The sequence below is a fragment of the Kryptolebias marmoratus genome, linkage group LG1 (assembly GCF_001649575.2).
Source record: "Kryptolebias marmoratus isolate JLee-2015 linkage group LG1, ASM164957v2, whole genome shotgun sequence".
Lineage (NCBI taxonomy): Eukaryota > Metazoa > Chordata > Actinopteri > Cyprinodontiformes > Rivulidae > Kryptolebias > Kryptolebias marmoratus.
The window spans coordinates 15,358,280-15,374,248 of NC_051430.1; the positions used below are offsets into that span (position 1 = coordinate 15,358,280).

General features: G+C 40.5%; 1 protein-coding gene across 1 annotated transcript in view; it reads left to right on the forward strand.

The window, feature by feature from the left end:
• adgrv1 (adhesion G protein-coupled receptor V1) overlaps positions 1-3,671 on the forward strand; it is a 109,524-nt gene extending 105,853 nt beyond the window's left edge. Inside the window, exon 95 of the mRNA XM_017417217.3 lies at positions 3,177-3,671. Coding sequence (XP_017272706.1) covers positions 3,177-3,295 — 119 coding nt within the window. The 3' untranslated portion in view covers positions 3,296-3,671. The remainder of the gene's footprint in view (positions 1-3,176) is intronic.
• Positions 3,672-15,969: the final 12,298 nt, after the last annotated feature.

Sequence of the window (15,969 nt, forward strand, 5' to 3'; positions counted from 1 at the left end):
CAGAATGTTACACTAGATCGGAGTGACTGAACTTTAACATAGATTATGCCACAGCAAAAACACATAACAGGAAGCTCATATAAGACCTTAGGTATTACTTCGATGAGCTTCAGTGGTTCCGGTTTACTTGAGAAAAGGGAAATGATTAGTCAAATATGATACAAACATTTCTCACCTTTAGCAAAACTGTTTCCTAAAATTAAAACATTGACCTAATTTGGTCAATCAGAAACCAAAGACATTTCCAAAATTGGTGTGAAACCAACTTTTAACCCTAATGGGCAACCATTTTAACCGAAAAAAACAAAGAAAGGTTTCCTCAGCACAATGGCAACAGTATCTTTGCTAATGAAAACCAGTTTAATTAGCTGTGGTTTAATAGAATAAATGCAACGTAAAGCATTTGGCTCATGCAGTGGTGTGGACAAAAGGTAAAATTAACTTTACTATTAGGAAAACAAAAGATGCTGCTGCAGACACAGGAAGTCAACAAAACAACAGCCTGGAGTGTTATTAAGCAAAATGTGACAAGCCCAAAACCCCAAGAAGGAATAGCCGGTAAGGATCTGACTAGAAGCAACAGAAAAAACTTAGTATCTTTTGAATCCAATAATCCATTAGCAACAGTTCTGCTCAGTCATGCCTCTTCTGACCTTATATATCTCTGCTGCCATGGAAACCTTTCTTTTTCCTGCTTCACATTTAATGAGCTGAGGGCCCAAACAACTCACTGATTTACAACCAGCGAACACACACACACCTTCAGCCACGATGCTGCTGTGTAGATTTTAAATGAGTTTAGTCGTTTTTTTTCACACCCAAAATAATAATAATAATAATAATGATGATAAAAACCTAAAAATGGATGTGACTGGCCCTCACTGGAACCACATCTGCCTCAGTGCCTCACCTGCACATTTGACACAAATAAGAAGGTGAACGACTCTAAAATGAGTACAAGAAGTAAAGGTGAGACATCCTAGAAAAGCTAAACATGCAACCAGTGACACGGTCAAACTCGAAGTTCTGCCTGACAGGTTTGGGTTTTAGAGACTTGCAGGTGTTAATAAATAGATAAAGCTAAGAGGAGAGTGTTGCATTCAGTGAAAAGACTCTCACTTCCCCATTGACTGTGTGATGAAAGAGTGAGTTCGGCAGCAGAAAGGTTTTGTGTGCTTTATATGTCTGCAGCAGCAGGACAATGATCAGCAGCTAAACGCTGCATGATGAAGATAAGAAAAAGGTATAATTCACTGAGATTAATTCTAAATCAGTTCTTTGGCATCGTCTTAAAACATACAACCAGATTTTTGTCGTGTGGGGGCAAAAAAACATCCTCAAACTTTTGACTGCTGTTTGGATCTCTGCAGGTAAATTTCACCTTTAGGTCCAGTGGTCAAATAGACACTTTCCCCCATGACCTCTGACCCTGTCTATGTTCAAACCCGTCGCTCTGGATTCATCCCAATGACCCCAATCTATTTGCTGATCGGAGTTACATAACCGGGCGCCACCTGTCAGGGGTTCAGTAAGCAGTACTGTAATGAGGGTCTTCAGACCCTCCGTTCCGTAGTCAACCATTAACCCACAAGCACGTATACTCACACGTACGCCCCAACACATGAGCTGTAGTAGAGCTGATCATTAACGTGGCATCAGGAAGGGGCTGCTTATGTAAAAGAATTAAAAAAAAAAAACTTTACTAAAACACAATGAGCTCTTCAGGTACCTGTCAATGATGGAAACATGAATGCAAACATGCAAATAGTTGCAACAACTTGTAAGGCAACAAATAATAAAACTTTATTATTTTTTTTACCATTAATGTGAGCTAGAAAAAATTTAGTAAATATGGCTTGGTTTGCTAAAACCAATAAGAGTTAAAGGCCTAGCAGTCCTTGAAGGAGCACATATTGCCCACTACCTTATGTGCCAGAGTTTTAGACTAAGATCATCTTGTGTTGAGAAACAACGTTATGTGCGATCTCTTGTGATATCTTGAGATTTTGTGCTCAGATTCTGCATTGTGAATGACTCTCAGCTACTAATGGACCAAATTTTAGCTCAGTATCTGTGAAACTGACTTAGTTATAACCATGCATGTGTTGGCTAAGGTGAATTACCTGTGGCAGCCATTTTTAATTGGATTGACTCCAAAGGTTAATCAGTTCTAGATGTATAATCAGTGATTAGTTTCTGAATGTTTCATTTAAATTCAGTCATCGATTGATGAGATATTTTGCTAACAGACAAACAGAATTGATTCCCACAGTTAATGCGAAAGTTTTAAGCCAAGTTCTTATGTAATGAGTTTTACTTGGGCAGTGCGTTGTGAATGACTTTCTGCTACTACCACATCAAATTATTGCACAACATCTTTAATGCTGACTGAATTATGGACATTTGTGTGTTTTTTCTTTTAAGATCAGTTGGCACTGGCAAACCATTTTGAATTGGATCGACTCCAAAAGTCAGTCAGTTATAGAGGCACATCCGGTGATTATTTCCTGAAAGTTTCATTTAAATTTGTCCAGTGGTTCACGAGATATTTTGCTAACAAACGGAGAGAGATGACTCCAAACAGATATTGGCAAAATTTAAAGCAAAGATATGCAATCTTTTAGATCTTAGAATATGCTCTGGGGATCAGTTTCAACTGCTAGCATACTAAATTTTATGTTTGTTTTTAGGTCAGTTGGCTGCAGCAGCCATCTTGAATCAGGTTGACTCCAAAGGTGAATCAGTTGTAGATGTACATTCAACGATTACTTACAACAAGTTGGTAGCAGACACGCAAAAACAAGAAGACAGGCGGGTGACGATGACACTGAGTTCTCGTTTAAAAGGATTAGCCCAGATGTGCTTTGAATAAACGGATCCACAGTTGCAGAAAAGTGTTAGTGCGTATCATGACTCAGCACGTTTGCTGCTTACAGAGTTTTGCCAACAGACCCACGAGTTGACTCTTTCTCTGACATAATGAGTCGTTTAGTTTAGAGCCTCTTCCTTCGGTAACTAAACAGGTGCCCAGACGCAGTAAAGTACAGTGTTTTATCTTATCTAATGAAGGCTTGATAACCTGACAACATGAAAAAATTAAAAAAAAGAAACACAGGTTACATTTAGCTGATGCAGGCGAATGGAAACCTCATGATGTTTTCTTCCGTGTGTTTCAGGCACCGGCCTTAATGTCAGCGATAATGAATCCATCCCTGGAAGCCACGACGGCGGGAGCGTCGCCAACTCCCAAATCGTTGAGCTCAGGCGAATCCCCATCGCGGACACCCACCTGTAACCTTTAAGCTTCACACCGACGTCCTCTGTTTGTTCTTATCAGAAAGAGAAATTACAAAACAGTATTTTTATATTGTAAAAAAATATATAAATAAGTCTTTGCACTAAAACAGTTTTTTTTTTAAATAGGTCTTTTTCATATAGATGTTTGATACTGTATATTATTTTTACTCTACATCTGTTCACACTTATATGTTTTACTAAAAGGTTTTTTTTTATAAAGTCCTTACAAAGTTTCTGAATGTATATTTTGTTCCTTGGGTTTATATTTTCTGTAGAGGTTTAGCCAGAGATCAAACGATGTGCCCCACGAGCAAAACGTCTGCTGCTGAGGATGGAGATTGTGTAACGTTGTCAGTAAATAATGTATTGTGTAACTGCCTGTGCGTGTGTGTGTTTTTGCTTATCTGTCATATTTTAGCAAAATATGTCATGAACCAACAAATGGATTTTAATGAAACTCTCAGAAAGTAATCATTGGATGTACATCGAGAACTGATTAAGCTTTGGAGTCAGTGCAATACAAGATGGCTGTCACAGCTAATCAACTTTACCAAATACAAAAACGTCTATAACTCGGTCAATTTTACAACTACTGAGCTAAAATTCAGTGTGGTAGTAGCTGATAGTTATTCCCATCACATACTCTGAACACAAATAAACTGCACAAGGTATTTATTTAAAACTTTGGAATGAAAAGTAGAACATTATTTGCTGAATTATTTGCTGAATTGACCAAACCCATAGATAAATGCTACTAGCAAATTCATGGCTAAAAGCTACAATTAGCCAGACAGTAGTAAAAAAACATTGAAGAAGAATAAGAAGACAAAAAAAGAAGACGTATGCTGAAGTACAAATCAACCAAAAAACAGCAACATTGTTTTGAAGGAATTAAGGAGATCTCGATGTATTTTTATGTGGGGAAAAAAAAAATTGCAAGTAAAATGAAATATTTGAAAAATTATAAACGTTATGAAAGCCTAAATCCCAGTGCCTGCCTCCTGACTGAGCTGAATGTTGTAATGTATGAACGACTAAAACAGCACAAAGTTTGCAGAAGTAGTTTGGGTCCGAAACAAGCCTCGGGAAGAAACCACAAACAGGAAAACAACGGTGTGAGTGCTGAATCAGCGTTCACACAGTAAGAGGAATTTCTCTCCAATTTGCCGTTGAACACTTGTCGTTAATTCTGCGTAAACTTGCTGACCCTGCCCACGTGACACATTTTACAGCATCTGCTGGTTATGTAAGGAACCGCACACTCTTATATTCAGTCGAGCTCCGGCGTTTGTTAGAAAGAGGTCAAGTACTAAACCCGACTTATCGAGCTAAGTATGATAAGCCACGATAAAAGTACTTTGTGGGCACTCGAGATCACAGATATTGTGTCTTTATGTGATAGAGAATGGAGATAATTTTTCCACATGCGGCGCGGCTCACTCCTGTTCATCGCCGGCCTGGCGTAACGTAAGCTGATGCCGCTCTGAGGGGTCAAGAACAAACCTCAGCTTGAGGACTCTTCAGTGATTAAAGCTGTGATGTGTCTCCGCAAAAATGAGACGAGACACCTTTTTCGCAGCTTAGAGGCTATTAATTTGTAGCTGAGAAAAAGTAACACCTGTTCCCCTAGTTTTTTTTTTATAGCTGAGATAAACAGAGCTTTAGCGAAAGTGTTCTCATTACTTAAATCACCCTTTGGGGAGGAACAGTAGATAAAGAGCCAGAGCAAAGAGCTGGATGCAACAAACCTTGATCCTGTCGATGCCACACTGTAAGGAAACGCGATTGCATTAGAGATCTTTGCGCTTAACGTGAAAGATTAGATTTTTTAGTGTGGTCGTTTGCAATGCTCTGGGTCATCAGTGTCTTACCTGCTGCAGACATCAGTCAGCGTAATCTCAGTTTGGTGAATTTAAATCAAACCTAAAAAAGAAATAATTTCTGCTTTGCATTAATTTGGCATCAAATATGCTTGACGATGTTTTGCAATAAACTGCAGACCGGCCTCTCTTCAACATATATGAGTATCTGATAGAAAAGCAATGTGGTTAAAAAAAACCACATTTTGTTTGTTTGTTTTGAATGGTTTTAAAGGGTAGATGTTTGCTCTTAAATGTGCCCTTTTTAAAAGTAGCTGTTGGCTTGATTCACCAAACTGTGATCACTTTGACCGCTGTCTACAGCAGGTAAGATATTCACTACCCAGACTACTGCACACTTCAATGACACAGACGGATCGAGAGAGAGGAGAGACAATCAGACAAAAAACTGATTCGCAAGATCTTTGCGACCTGTTTGTGTGAACAACAGAGTGATTCCTTCACATCTGTAGCTCTCGATAAACACCTGTATCCTCAAAGGGGAGGGGTTGGTGAAATGCGAGGCAGCTTGCCTGAAGAAAATATAAAACACAAAAAAAAACAAGAATAAACAGAATACGGGATGTTCAGTCTGATAAGCAATATGTTTATAATAAGCATCCCTTATAACGAACTGTACTGTATTTACTTACAGTGGCATGTGCCAAGTTAGTATGACAACAGCAGTCTTTGTGAACTACACTTTGTTCTTTGAATTCAATAAAAAAAAGGGTGTGAACGGCTGCAACTTAATAATGCCACCTGTTGACTTGTTTCTCTTCTGGCTTCTCACTGTCACAAACAGAACGTAATAAATCCACCTCTTTATTATTTAAGGCTTGGAAACGTGCTGTTTCAGTGAGCACACAACTGGGCTGACCTTTATTGGGAACATCCTATAGCTCACCTCAGGCAACAATAGGGATGGTGACCCAGCAGCACTGAGAAAGTTCAGGAGTTTCTTTTTTCTTTTTTTTTTTTTTTGTTGGTCAAATCAGATCTCCATAGTGCAGGGAAACCGGAGAAGAAACTCGCAGATAAGCAACAGTGGATCAAAATTAATCGTGTTTCTTTCGGCCTTGGTTAATAGCTCCATGTAACTGTTTACACATTCTGAAATGGAGTTGCGCAACATATAATTTAACCTTTACGATGGGAAAATCTACTCATTTGGTAGGTTATTGCAGTGGCCGTACATCTTGTTCTGGAAACGTTCCAATTTATTCTCTTAGTACCGTTTTAAACGTTCATTGTCCACTTTGATGTTATCTGATTAAACAGAAAGGGTTTTTTGTGAGGTTCATGGTTACTCATGCAGAAATATTCAACTATTCCTACTGGAAGTTCCCCGATAACTGCACAGGAAGTGCTACAGCTGATGCCATTTGAATAGCAACCCACAATAGATTGACATTAATTGTTCATAACCTTTCAATTAACCATGATTTTGTCTTGTATGGCACCTTAAAACACACCTGCCGTGAACCTTGTATGTGTATGTTTTGTAGGTTTTTCTTCTTATTGTCTTAATCTATTTTTATCTTATTGTACAGCACTTTGGCTACCCCTGTGGTTTTTAAAATGTGCTATAGAAATAAAGTTGATTGATTTCCAGTGAGCCCCACTTTAAAGGATCTGAATAAGTTCTTTGGCCAAGACTTTTCCTTTTAGTCCTCAGTATTCCACAAAGATGATGCCGAGCCAGCAGTCCCATCTACGACCTCGTAGTTCTGCTGGGTTCAAGAACAGATGATTTGTGATTCTAGGACGCAACCGTGAATCTGTGTATTACGCACATGGCGCTTGTACTCCCACTGCATTCCCCATGCTCCTGACAGCCTTCCCCGGAAAAAAGAAGAAAACAGCTCAGGGGTAGGAGCAGGTTTGACCCGGAGTCGGCAGAAGCTTCATTCATACATGCAGGGTTGAATAATGTGAGAGAGTACGGAGCGGCTCAAAGGGGGTGGGTGGGTGGAAGTAAACATGTTTAAATGAAGCAGCTGAGGACAGGGTGCTTTTGTACGTGTGTTTGCATATGTTCAAGCAATCTACCCCTCCACCATCACACACACCCCCCTCCCACACACACACACACAAGCAAAAAGAGACAATAAACTTAGTAAGGACTTGATGCAGATATGAACTTACATCGGTGTATGCATGTATCTTTGGAAGGCAATGTTCATATTCCACTGCTCTTCTTTAACACGGCGAATGATGACCTTTTCCATAATGAGATCAGAGGGTGCTCTCGCTCCTCTTGAAGGACTTAGGCCGTTTTGTCGCGTACCATCAATTATGTGGCACTCATCATTTGCACACAGGTGCTTCTGACATCACCAGCTCCTCCTGGAGGATATCTGGTGACCTCGGCAGTAACCGGAGAGGGGACACAGCTTGGAAACACCGAGCACATGTTAATTTCTGGATGGCTGAATGAGTAATTTGGTTTTCCGCAGTCAAATTTGAAAGTAGACTACACCTCATCGTGCATACGTGAGTACGAACAGCGGCAGTTTGAAAAGAATTATTAATCTTTTCAATTCACTACATCCTTTGTCAGCTTTCAAATTCAATAATAATTGTTGTGAAGTCTTTTTATAGACATGCAGCGTCTATGTCTACAAGTTGTTTACCGACTTCATCACTCTGGTCCTTGCAGAGGCAGCTGGAGCTTTTCACTGGATAAGAGACAGGGTGCACGCTGGAATGTTCGCTAATCCTTCACAGGGACACCTTAGGCAGACAACCATGAATGCTGCTCACAGTCACTCTTAATGTCTGTTTAGAATAAACAGTTGACATTAAGGTTTTGTATTATGGGAGAAAACCGGAGCACCAAGATTCTGGATGTATGTCTAGACCTGATTACCATTTAGAGTCAATCCAATTCAAGATGAAAGCCAAAGATAATTGCCTTACATTAGCCTACAGAAAAATGACTATAACTCAGTCATTTTAACAGATATTAGGTTAAGATTTGATGTGGTAGTAGCTGAGAGTTGTTCACAACTCGTACTTTGACTGCAACATGTCACAATATTGCATGAGATTGTGCAAACGGTTGCAACATTTTTCAACATGAGATTATCTTAGTCAGAATCTCTGACATGAAAGGCAATAAGCAGTCCTTCAAGGAATGCTAAGCCTTTAATTACCAAATTAATTCATTAACTACACAAAATTTTTTATGACAAACCAAAAGGTTTAAAGTATTTACCAGAGTGAGTATCTGTAAACCTTACAGTTTAGGGGTTTTAATCAAGTATACATGATTCCAGTGGTTTACTGAATCAACAAAGGGCAGGAACAGATATGCCTGCAAGTTACTACCAAAAAATGCTAAATAATAATAATAATGTGCCATGCAGTTGTGATGTCTATAAATCTATTAAACCATACACATCAGAAACTAATGACTAAATCAAAAAGAGCAAAAGAGAAAAAACAGGAAACATTATTTCTGTTTTTAATGACTTGGAGCTGTTTTTTTTAATAGCAAGCTGCAGAGAACATTGTGTATTTTATAATATAGATCTGCAGGGCAGCAGCTCTACCAAGTGCGATTTTGCAAAGGTGAAACGTGATACAGTTCATGGAGTTTCCATCCTGACTGAGCGCGGGGTGTGAATGCACGGCCGTGTTAGCCAGCAGGAGTGGATGAAGTGTATCATGTCTGCAAACGACACTCTGTCTTGTCGTCGCTCTGCTGTCTGTTTGGCAGGAAAACTTGTTTGTCTCCTCTGTAGCGTGCACACTATTTTTACTGAGTGCTTTAGCTTGCATGTAAGCATGTATGTGTTTGTTTCTTGTTTGTTTGCTTGTTTGTTTTAATTGTGCGCATTTTTTCTGGCCCCTAAAATTTGTGCGTGTCTTGTTGTTCACATGCATTTAAAAATCCTGTGCGTGCGAGTGGCAATGCTGTCAACGTGTTTAGATTTGCTTGACAGTTAAGACCCTGTTGCTAAATTTCTTACTTATTCAGCAACTTAAAATAGCAATTAAGTTTGGGCATTTAGGGTGCTTTGTTAGCGATGTTGAGCCATAAACCGGCATATGTCTCCTTTTGTCTTTCTGTCTTTCTGTCTGTCTCTCTGCGTCATTCAGGCTGTCAGGCTGAGACCAGTTCTTTGCTTATCATCCACAAGGAGCTTTTGCTGTGACAACCTGATCCATGTGGGAAAGATATATTATGCCACCCTGCCATTTATTGTGACCACAGCAGCAGCTGGCACTGCCATCTTACAAAGCTTCCATCCAAGGCGTGCGATAAACTCCTAAATTGAAATGTTTAAGCTTTTTATTTGATTTTAAATGTTAGTTAGGTAGCTGCATGTTAGTCCAAAACAAATTCCCGTGCCAAACATGATGAACAAATGCTGTCTGCCTGGCGTGGAAGAGAACTTAATGACCTCAGCAGCAAGTTGCGCTGTAAAAAAAAACAGCCCAATCTAATTACAATAAACGCGGCAGCTCTGTCATCATCTTTGTCTTACAAATATTGAACCACTGAACAAAGAGGCTAGGCTAATGTTGCTGCAATGAAAGAATTCAGAGGCAGCCCCGTGGCGACCTCAGCAAAGAGACATGCAACCTTTGTAAACCAAAAGGAAGTGACACATCAGATGCAGAAAGTCATAACGTCACATCAGCTCCTCTGCGTGTGTTCAGCCGGCCTCAGCTGGTTTGATCCAGTGCGTCTAGCAGCAACAACTTATCATAGGGCTGAGTGTCTGGCCCAGACCGGTCCAGTCAGTCAGACTGGCCCAGTCAACCTCTAAAACAATGTCACCCGTTGTTGTGCCTCGGCGAGGAAATGTCAGATACAAGGCGGTCAGGGTTAGTGGAGGGAAATGTGACTGAATCCAACAACGGAGTTACTGTGATGAGAAGGACAAGCATGATCACAGGCAAAATTCAAATGAGATTTTTATTAAGTCCGCATTTATATCCTATCTTTTCCACAGTTCACATGACTTCCCCTCAGCTACACGAGTTCATAAAACTGAAAACCGATGGCAAACAGTTTAAAATAAAGGGCAAAAATGTCAGGTTTGTCCTTGGGTGTCTCTTTCAACACTTCAGCAGGGTTGATTAGTACTATGAACGTCTTTACCAGGAACCATTTAGTCTACGTTAATGGGATCTTTTTATAAGCTGCATGCTTCGCGGGTCATAACGCTTGTAGCGGCACACCTGTTGCTTTGTAAATTGCAAACAAGGAAAACAACAAAGGGAACCTCAGTCAGGGCGTGAGTTCTGCAAAGGTATGCATTTAATTATTAGAAAACAATCAAAATAGCTCAGCTTTTTCTTGAAACACTTTATTGAAGTCAGTAAAAAATAAAATGAACTTGGACCTCATGCATCATGCAGTGTGAAAATGGCCAGAAAAATAAAATACAAGACACAGAAAACAACCTTAGCAGCCACCAGGAAGCAAAATAGAACATTTTGTAATGAGCAAAAGTATCAGAGCAACTCTTCCAGACATCAGTGGCTTTTTCTATATGGTATTGGTGCAAACATTCAAAAAAAGGATCACTTTGTGTCACGTACCGTTTTAAAGAACAGAAATTTATGTAACTTGTGATTTTGTAAAAGGTTTCATAAAAGGCTGCAGTGACCCACTTATGCTTGCTGAATGTGTCCAGGGCGAGTTAGTTGAAGCTAAGGAATTACTTCTTGCGGCGTGTATGAAGAAGTTGGACGACAACACGAATGAAATGGCTAACCTTGCTATTAAAAACACAAGACGCTGAGCGTGCGGCGCTTGCCAGTGGACAAAGGCATTTGTGTGTCACACATTCCTCGCTGTCTGCTCGGCACTCATTGCCTCGGTTCTCGTGTGGAGGGGAACGCGGTGAGGTGCCAAAAAACTGACTCAGATAAAATGAGATAAACCTTTTAGTCTTTTTGGGCAGCAGCTCTGATTAAAAATGAGTCACGGAACTGGTTCGAACCGGAGAAGTCTGCCCTTGTTCGAAAAAGATTCTTGTCTGAGTGTGTGTAGCTTTAAAAAAAAGAAAAGAAATAAAAGAAAGAAACATCTGAAAATAGTTACAGCACCGAAAAGCAGAAGTTTCATATCCTTATTTAGAAATGTTGCCATCTACTTTAAACGAAGTAGAGGTGTTGGTATTGCTGGGTGTTTGTTTGTTTGTTTTACTTCAACTAAAAGAAAATGAATAAATAAAATGATGACTTTGGCATCTGGAGGCGTTCTTTTTATACTAAACTTTGTACGAGCTTTAATTCAACAAATTGGTCATTTCAGCCTAATTTATGGGGGAAAAACTTAACGCAGTATGCTGGGTTCAATTTGATAACCCTGCCCTGCTGAGTTAAAAGTACCCAGGGTTGGCCTCGGTCCAAATTTGACCCAGAGCTGGGTTACAAATTGGGTTGTTTTTACCCCAGCGGTTTTTAGAGTGTATGTGTGTGTGCCTTCAGATTACAAAATGGGGTGCAGAAAGGTGTGGTTTGACCCACTTTGCGTCTGGGCATGCGTGTATGTGTGTGTCAGCTCTCTATTAGATGAGACAGTGAGCCAAACGTCACGTTAAGACCCTCATAATGCACTGACTGGTGGTAACTGGTTTAGAGGTGAAAAGGAGAGTCAACGTGATTCACAGCCAAGAGACAAAAGAGGAAAATAAATGAAAAGTAGGAAGCGTTTGAAAGAAGAAGTGATACTGGCTGAAAAGGGAAGAGATCTGTTGTACGGTATTTACTATAAATAAATAAATCTTTTCATTAAGTCTCAAAAGGCTCTAGCTAGCCAAGCTCTAATCTCTACTTCTTAACAATTGTCTATAAAAAGGACATGAGGTCATTCTTTTAAACTGAAATTTCACCTGCTCTTGTTTTGGAGTGGTTCGTATCATTTGTAGTTTTTATCAAACAGCTAGAAAAATTCTTCCTGCTTGCAGACTTGAGTGGCCCGAACTGCTTTTGTGCATTTGTTGTTTAGCCTCCTGGTCCTTTTGCTCCACTCTCCCAGATTCGGCTCTGCAGACACCATCTGGGGTCAGTAAAACCCCAAGGAGCAAACATGGACTCGGAGGGGAAATACCAGCCGCGTCCACTCCGGTTCAGAACAGACGCAGACGGAAACTTATGGAACACGAGCTGAAGTCCGGAGATATCTGGCAGCAAACTTGAAGGCGGAGGAGAAATTTAAGTCTTGTGTTTCTGGCATTGTGCTTCACGAGTAGATGAAGCCTTTCTAATAGTTTGAATAAGCTAAGTGAGCAGATAAATAAACAAATACATTGTCCTGAAAGGCCACTAACCTTCAAATCTGTCCTGTAGGGTTTCCATATTTTAAGTTTACAATATACCAAAACTGTGAAATGGAGCATTTGTTGTTGTTTCTCAAACAGAAAAATAATAAATTTTCCAGCTCATTAGCACAGTTGAAGCTTTCGAAGCAGGCGCTGCCTACGTTTTTAGATAAACTCAGAAAAAAAGTTTTCCCAAGTTCCCCACATCATAAAAACACTTGGCAGTGGTTTGCCAATAAACGGGCTAAACTTGAAGAATATAAACTAAAAATATCAGGCTTACGTTGTTCATCAGTCCCATCAACAAGAAACTGGTAGCAATAAAGACCAAAATGTCATATGCCACAGCTTTAAATTTCATTTTCTCCGAGCAATTCTTCAAGCAAACTCCACAAACCACCTGAAAAAAAGCCCTTTAAGGCTTGTAAACATCTGCATGGCACCCGCTTAAGCCGTTTTTTTTTAATGCTAGCTCAACTCTACTGCATGGACAAAGGCCCCATGCTATTTTTGAAATCACTGGGCTATAATCTAGAGGGAGTAAAACAGAGATATTTAGGTTGGGAACCTTCTGTGACAGCAACGTCAAAGATGGCCCAGAAACCGAAACAAGCTCAACACACAGCGAGAATCAAATCCTGTTTAGTGCACGCTTATATAAACACTGTTATATGTACATAATACATAGCGCTGTTCAAACATAGGGGTAAGGTGGTGCATAGAGAATGAAATAGAAGTGAAGGCAAGAATGGAAATTGCTTCCCAAACTGACATCATTCAGGCTTTTTTTAAAATCAGATCATCTTTAAGACAATGTATAATTTTCTCAGGGGGGGAAAAAAGAGTGCATTGACGGACAGCATGAAAACACAGAGAAGGGGAGAGGTGGTGGAACAACTGCAGCGACGGGGGTGTTTGGATGTTCAGTCGGGGTGACCGAGTTTACAGAGTTTGTCGGAGGGATGGGGAGGAGGTGACAGATTGGATGCTTGGAAGCCGAGGGGTGAAATAACAGTGAGAAGTGACTGAAAGGCTCAGCAGACAGCCCCACCACCCTCTCCCTCCTCTGTAGGCCCTGCTGCACCTGTTGTTTTTCAAGAGTAAAACCGACCGACACCCCCCCCACACACACACACACACACACCCCACCCCTGGTGTTGATGGTGGGGAGAAGGTGGAGGGGTGTCTTTGCTCCAAGTGACTCAGGAGAATCTGAGCAGAGCGAGGCGGAGAGGGAAAGTTAGAGCTGGAAGAAGAGACTTTGCAAAAGAGCTTGTGAGGATGAGCAGCGGGGGGAGGGAGGGGAGGAGGGGGAGGTGTGTGTGTGTTATGAGTCAGCCGTGGCTAAAAAAGGAAGCTGAGCAACTTCCACCAGGGACTGGCGGGGTAAAATAAGACAAGTGGTGAAACAGCACTCCTCAGTTTGGTCTCTTATCCCCTTGAAACTTGACATGAGGCGACCGAGTACCTTGGGGGAGGGAGTTGCATAAAAAAAACATGTCAAATTCGACCTTGCACGTCACGCTTGACTTGCAGCAAATTGAGAAAAATATCATTTAATATTTAACCCCTGAAGGAATCTTGGAACATATTACCATTATTCGGCTGACCTCTTGGCTTCTATGCCCTCAGACGTCTGCCTGTCTGACTGAATGCACCGATAAAGGAGACTGCAGATGCTAAATAAAGAAGGGGAAGACAGACATGGTGATTAATTCACCACTTAGCAAGATACTAACTGCAGCACGTTGTTTTTTACGGCAACATTTCAGGGTCCATTTTGGGCTCACAACAAACTAGGCCCAAAGTGTACAGCATAACCCTTGATGACATAACTGTAAAGTGTTGGTGGTAAAAATGTCTCCTGCTGCTACTTTTCAGCTCTCAGAATAGAGCAGAGCACCCAGATCTACTGACCCTGGTGAGGAAATGCAGTAATTTGAGTGGTGTGTTGTGAACACATTGTATAATAGAAGCATGATGGTAGTCACTGCCTTTTTTTTCTTTTCATAAGTGCTTGTCTTTGTAGAGTGGCTAAACTCGTCAGTCTTTTTGACATATTCATCACAAATAAAGGACATCAAAGCAGTGTTGGCTTCTGCAACTAGTTTTAAACACATCTGGTGAAGAGATGAGCCTTAAAGTGAAAAGTACAGGGGTGACAATGTGGATGCAAGAAGTGCTGCAGATGACAAACGCCGGAAAAAAAAAAAAAAAAAACCTAGGCAGAGAGGAAGACCACAGGAGGAATATGTTCAAAAGCAACCTTTCAAAGGTGAACTCTGCATGACTCTCTCCCCTTGTGGCCTGGCTGACAGGACTTCAGACAATACAAATTTCTATGCTACTGGATATGATGACGTTATAAGCTGACATTCTGCCGTTGGTATAGTAAAACTGTAGGCTTTCTCTGGTCTAGCTGAATAGAAAAAATCAGGGTAATGGCAGTCAAGTCTATAAACTAATCTTTGTGTTTTTGTATAAATCTGTGGCAAACTGGGGGCTAGATTTCCAGGGGAACATAAATTAACAACGATTTGAGTCCTTAAATCCTTAAGATGACCTTTAAAGGGATCGTTTGGATCTTTTGAAGTATGTTTTGTGGAAAGGTTACCCAAAATGAATATGTTACCTGTGGTAGATAGCTCTTTACGGGGCCGCAGGTTGGAGAAACAAAACTAAATTTTGACCAGACTGACGAGCTAATGGCTAGTCCAAGTGGGATCAAAACCAAAGTAGAGTGCTGCAAACATTTCATAACAATTCATGAAAACCATATTTTATAAACCTTTACGGCACTGCCAGTTTCTCACTACTCATTCCTCCAGCACAGACATACCTGCCACAGGTGCCTCAGGCTGCAAGGGAAGTGCTAGAGCTAGCTGCTGCTGCTATTTGCTTAGAGCAATAGAATTCTATGTAAATAACCATATAATGTGAAACTGACTGTGGTTTAAACTCCCTGTGTGTCAGAATTAGGCTGTAACTGAGGCTGTTTTAAGAGCGATCTCCAACAGGTAAGATATTAACTGTTCATAACCATTCCACAGAACCTTGTCTGAAAAGACTCGAACTACGACTTTAAAACATTGACCTACTTGACATCCACTTTCAACAACTTTCTATTTTGGTTGTGGCCACTTCTCGGGCGGGAGCAAACAGTTTAGGCCTTCTCCCAGATGTACGAACGTCAACATCTCAAACTTCTGGTGCTGTGTTACAGTTGCAAACATGAAGGTGAGGTGGACCAGTTTGCAATGTGTTTGTGTGTGTGTTGGGGGGTGGGGGTGCGTGTGAGTGTGTGAAGGATAGCTAGAGGTGGAATGCTCACCACACTGACATGGTATGACAGGGATGGGAGATTTGGCATGAGAGCATACAGGTGCTGGTCATAAAATTAGAATATCATGAAAAAGTAGATTGATTTCAGTAATTCCATTTAAAAAGTGAAACTTGTATATTATATTCATACATTACATACAAACTCATATATTTCAAATGTTTATTTCGTTTAATTTTGATGATTA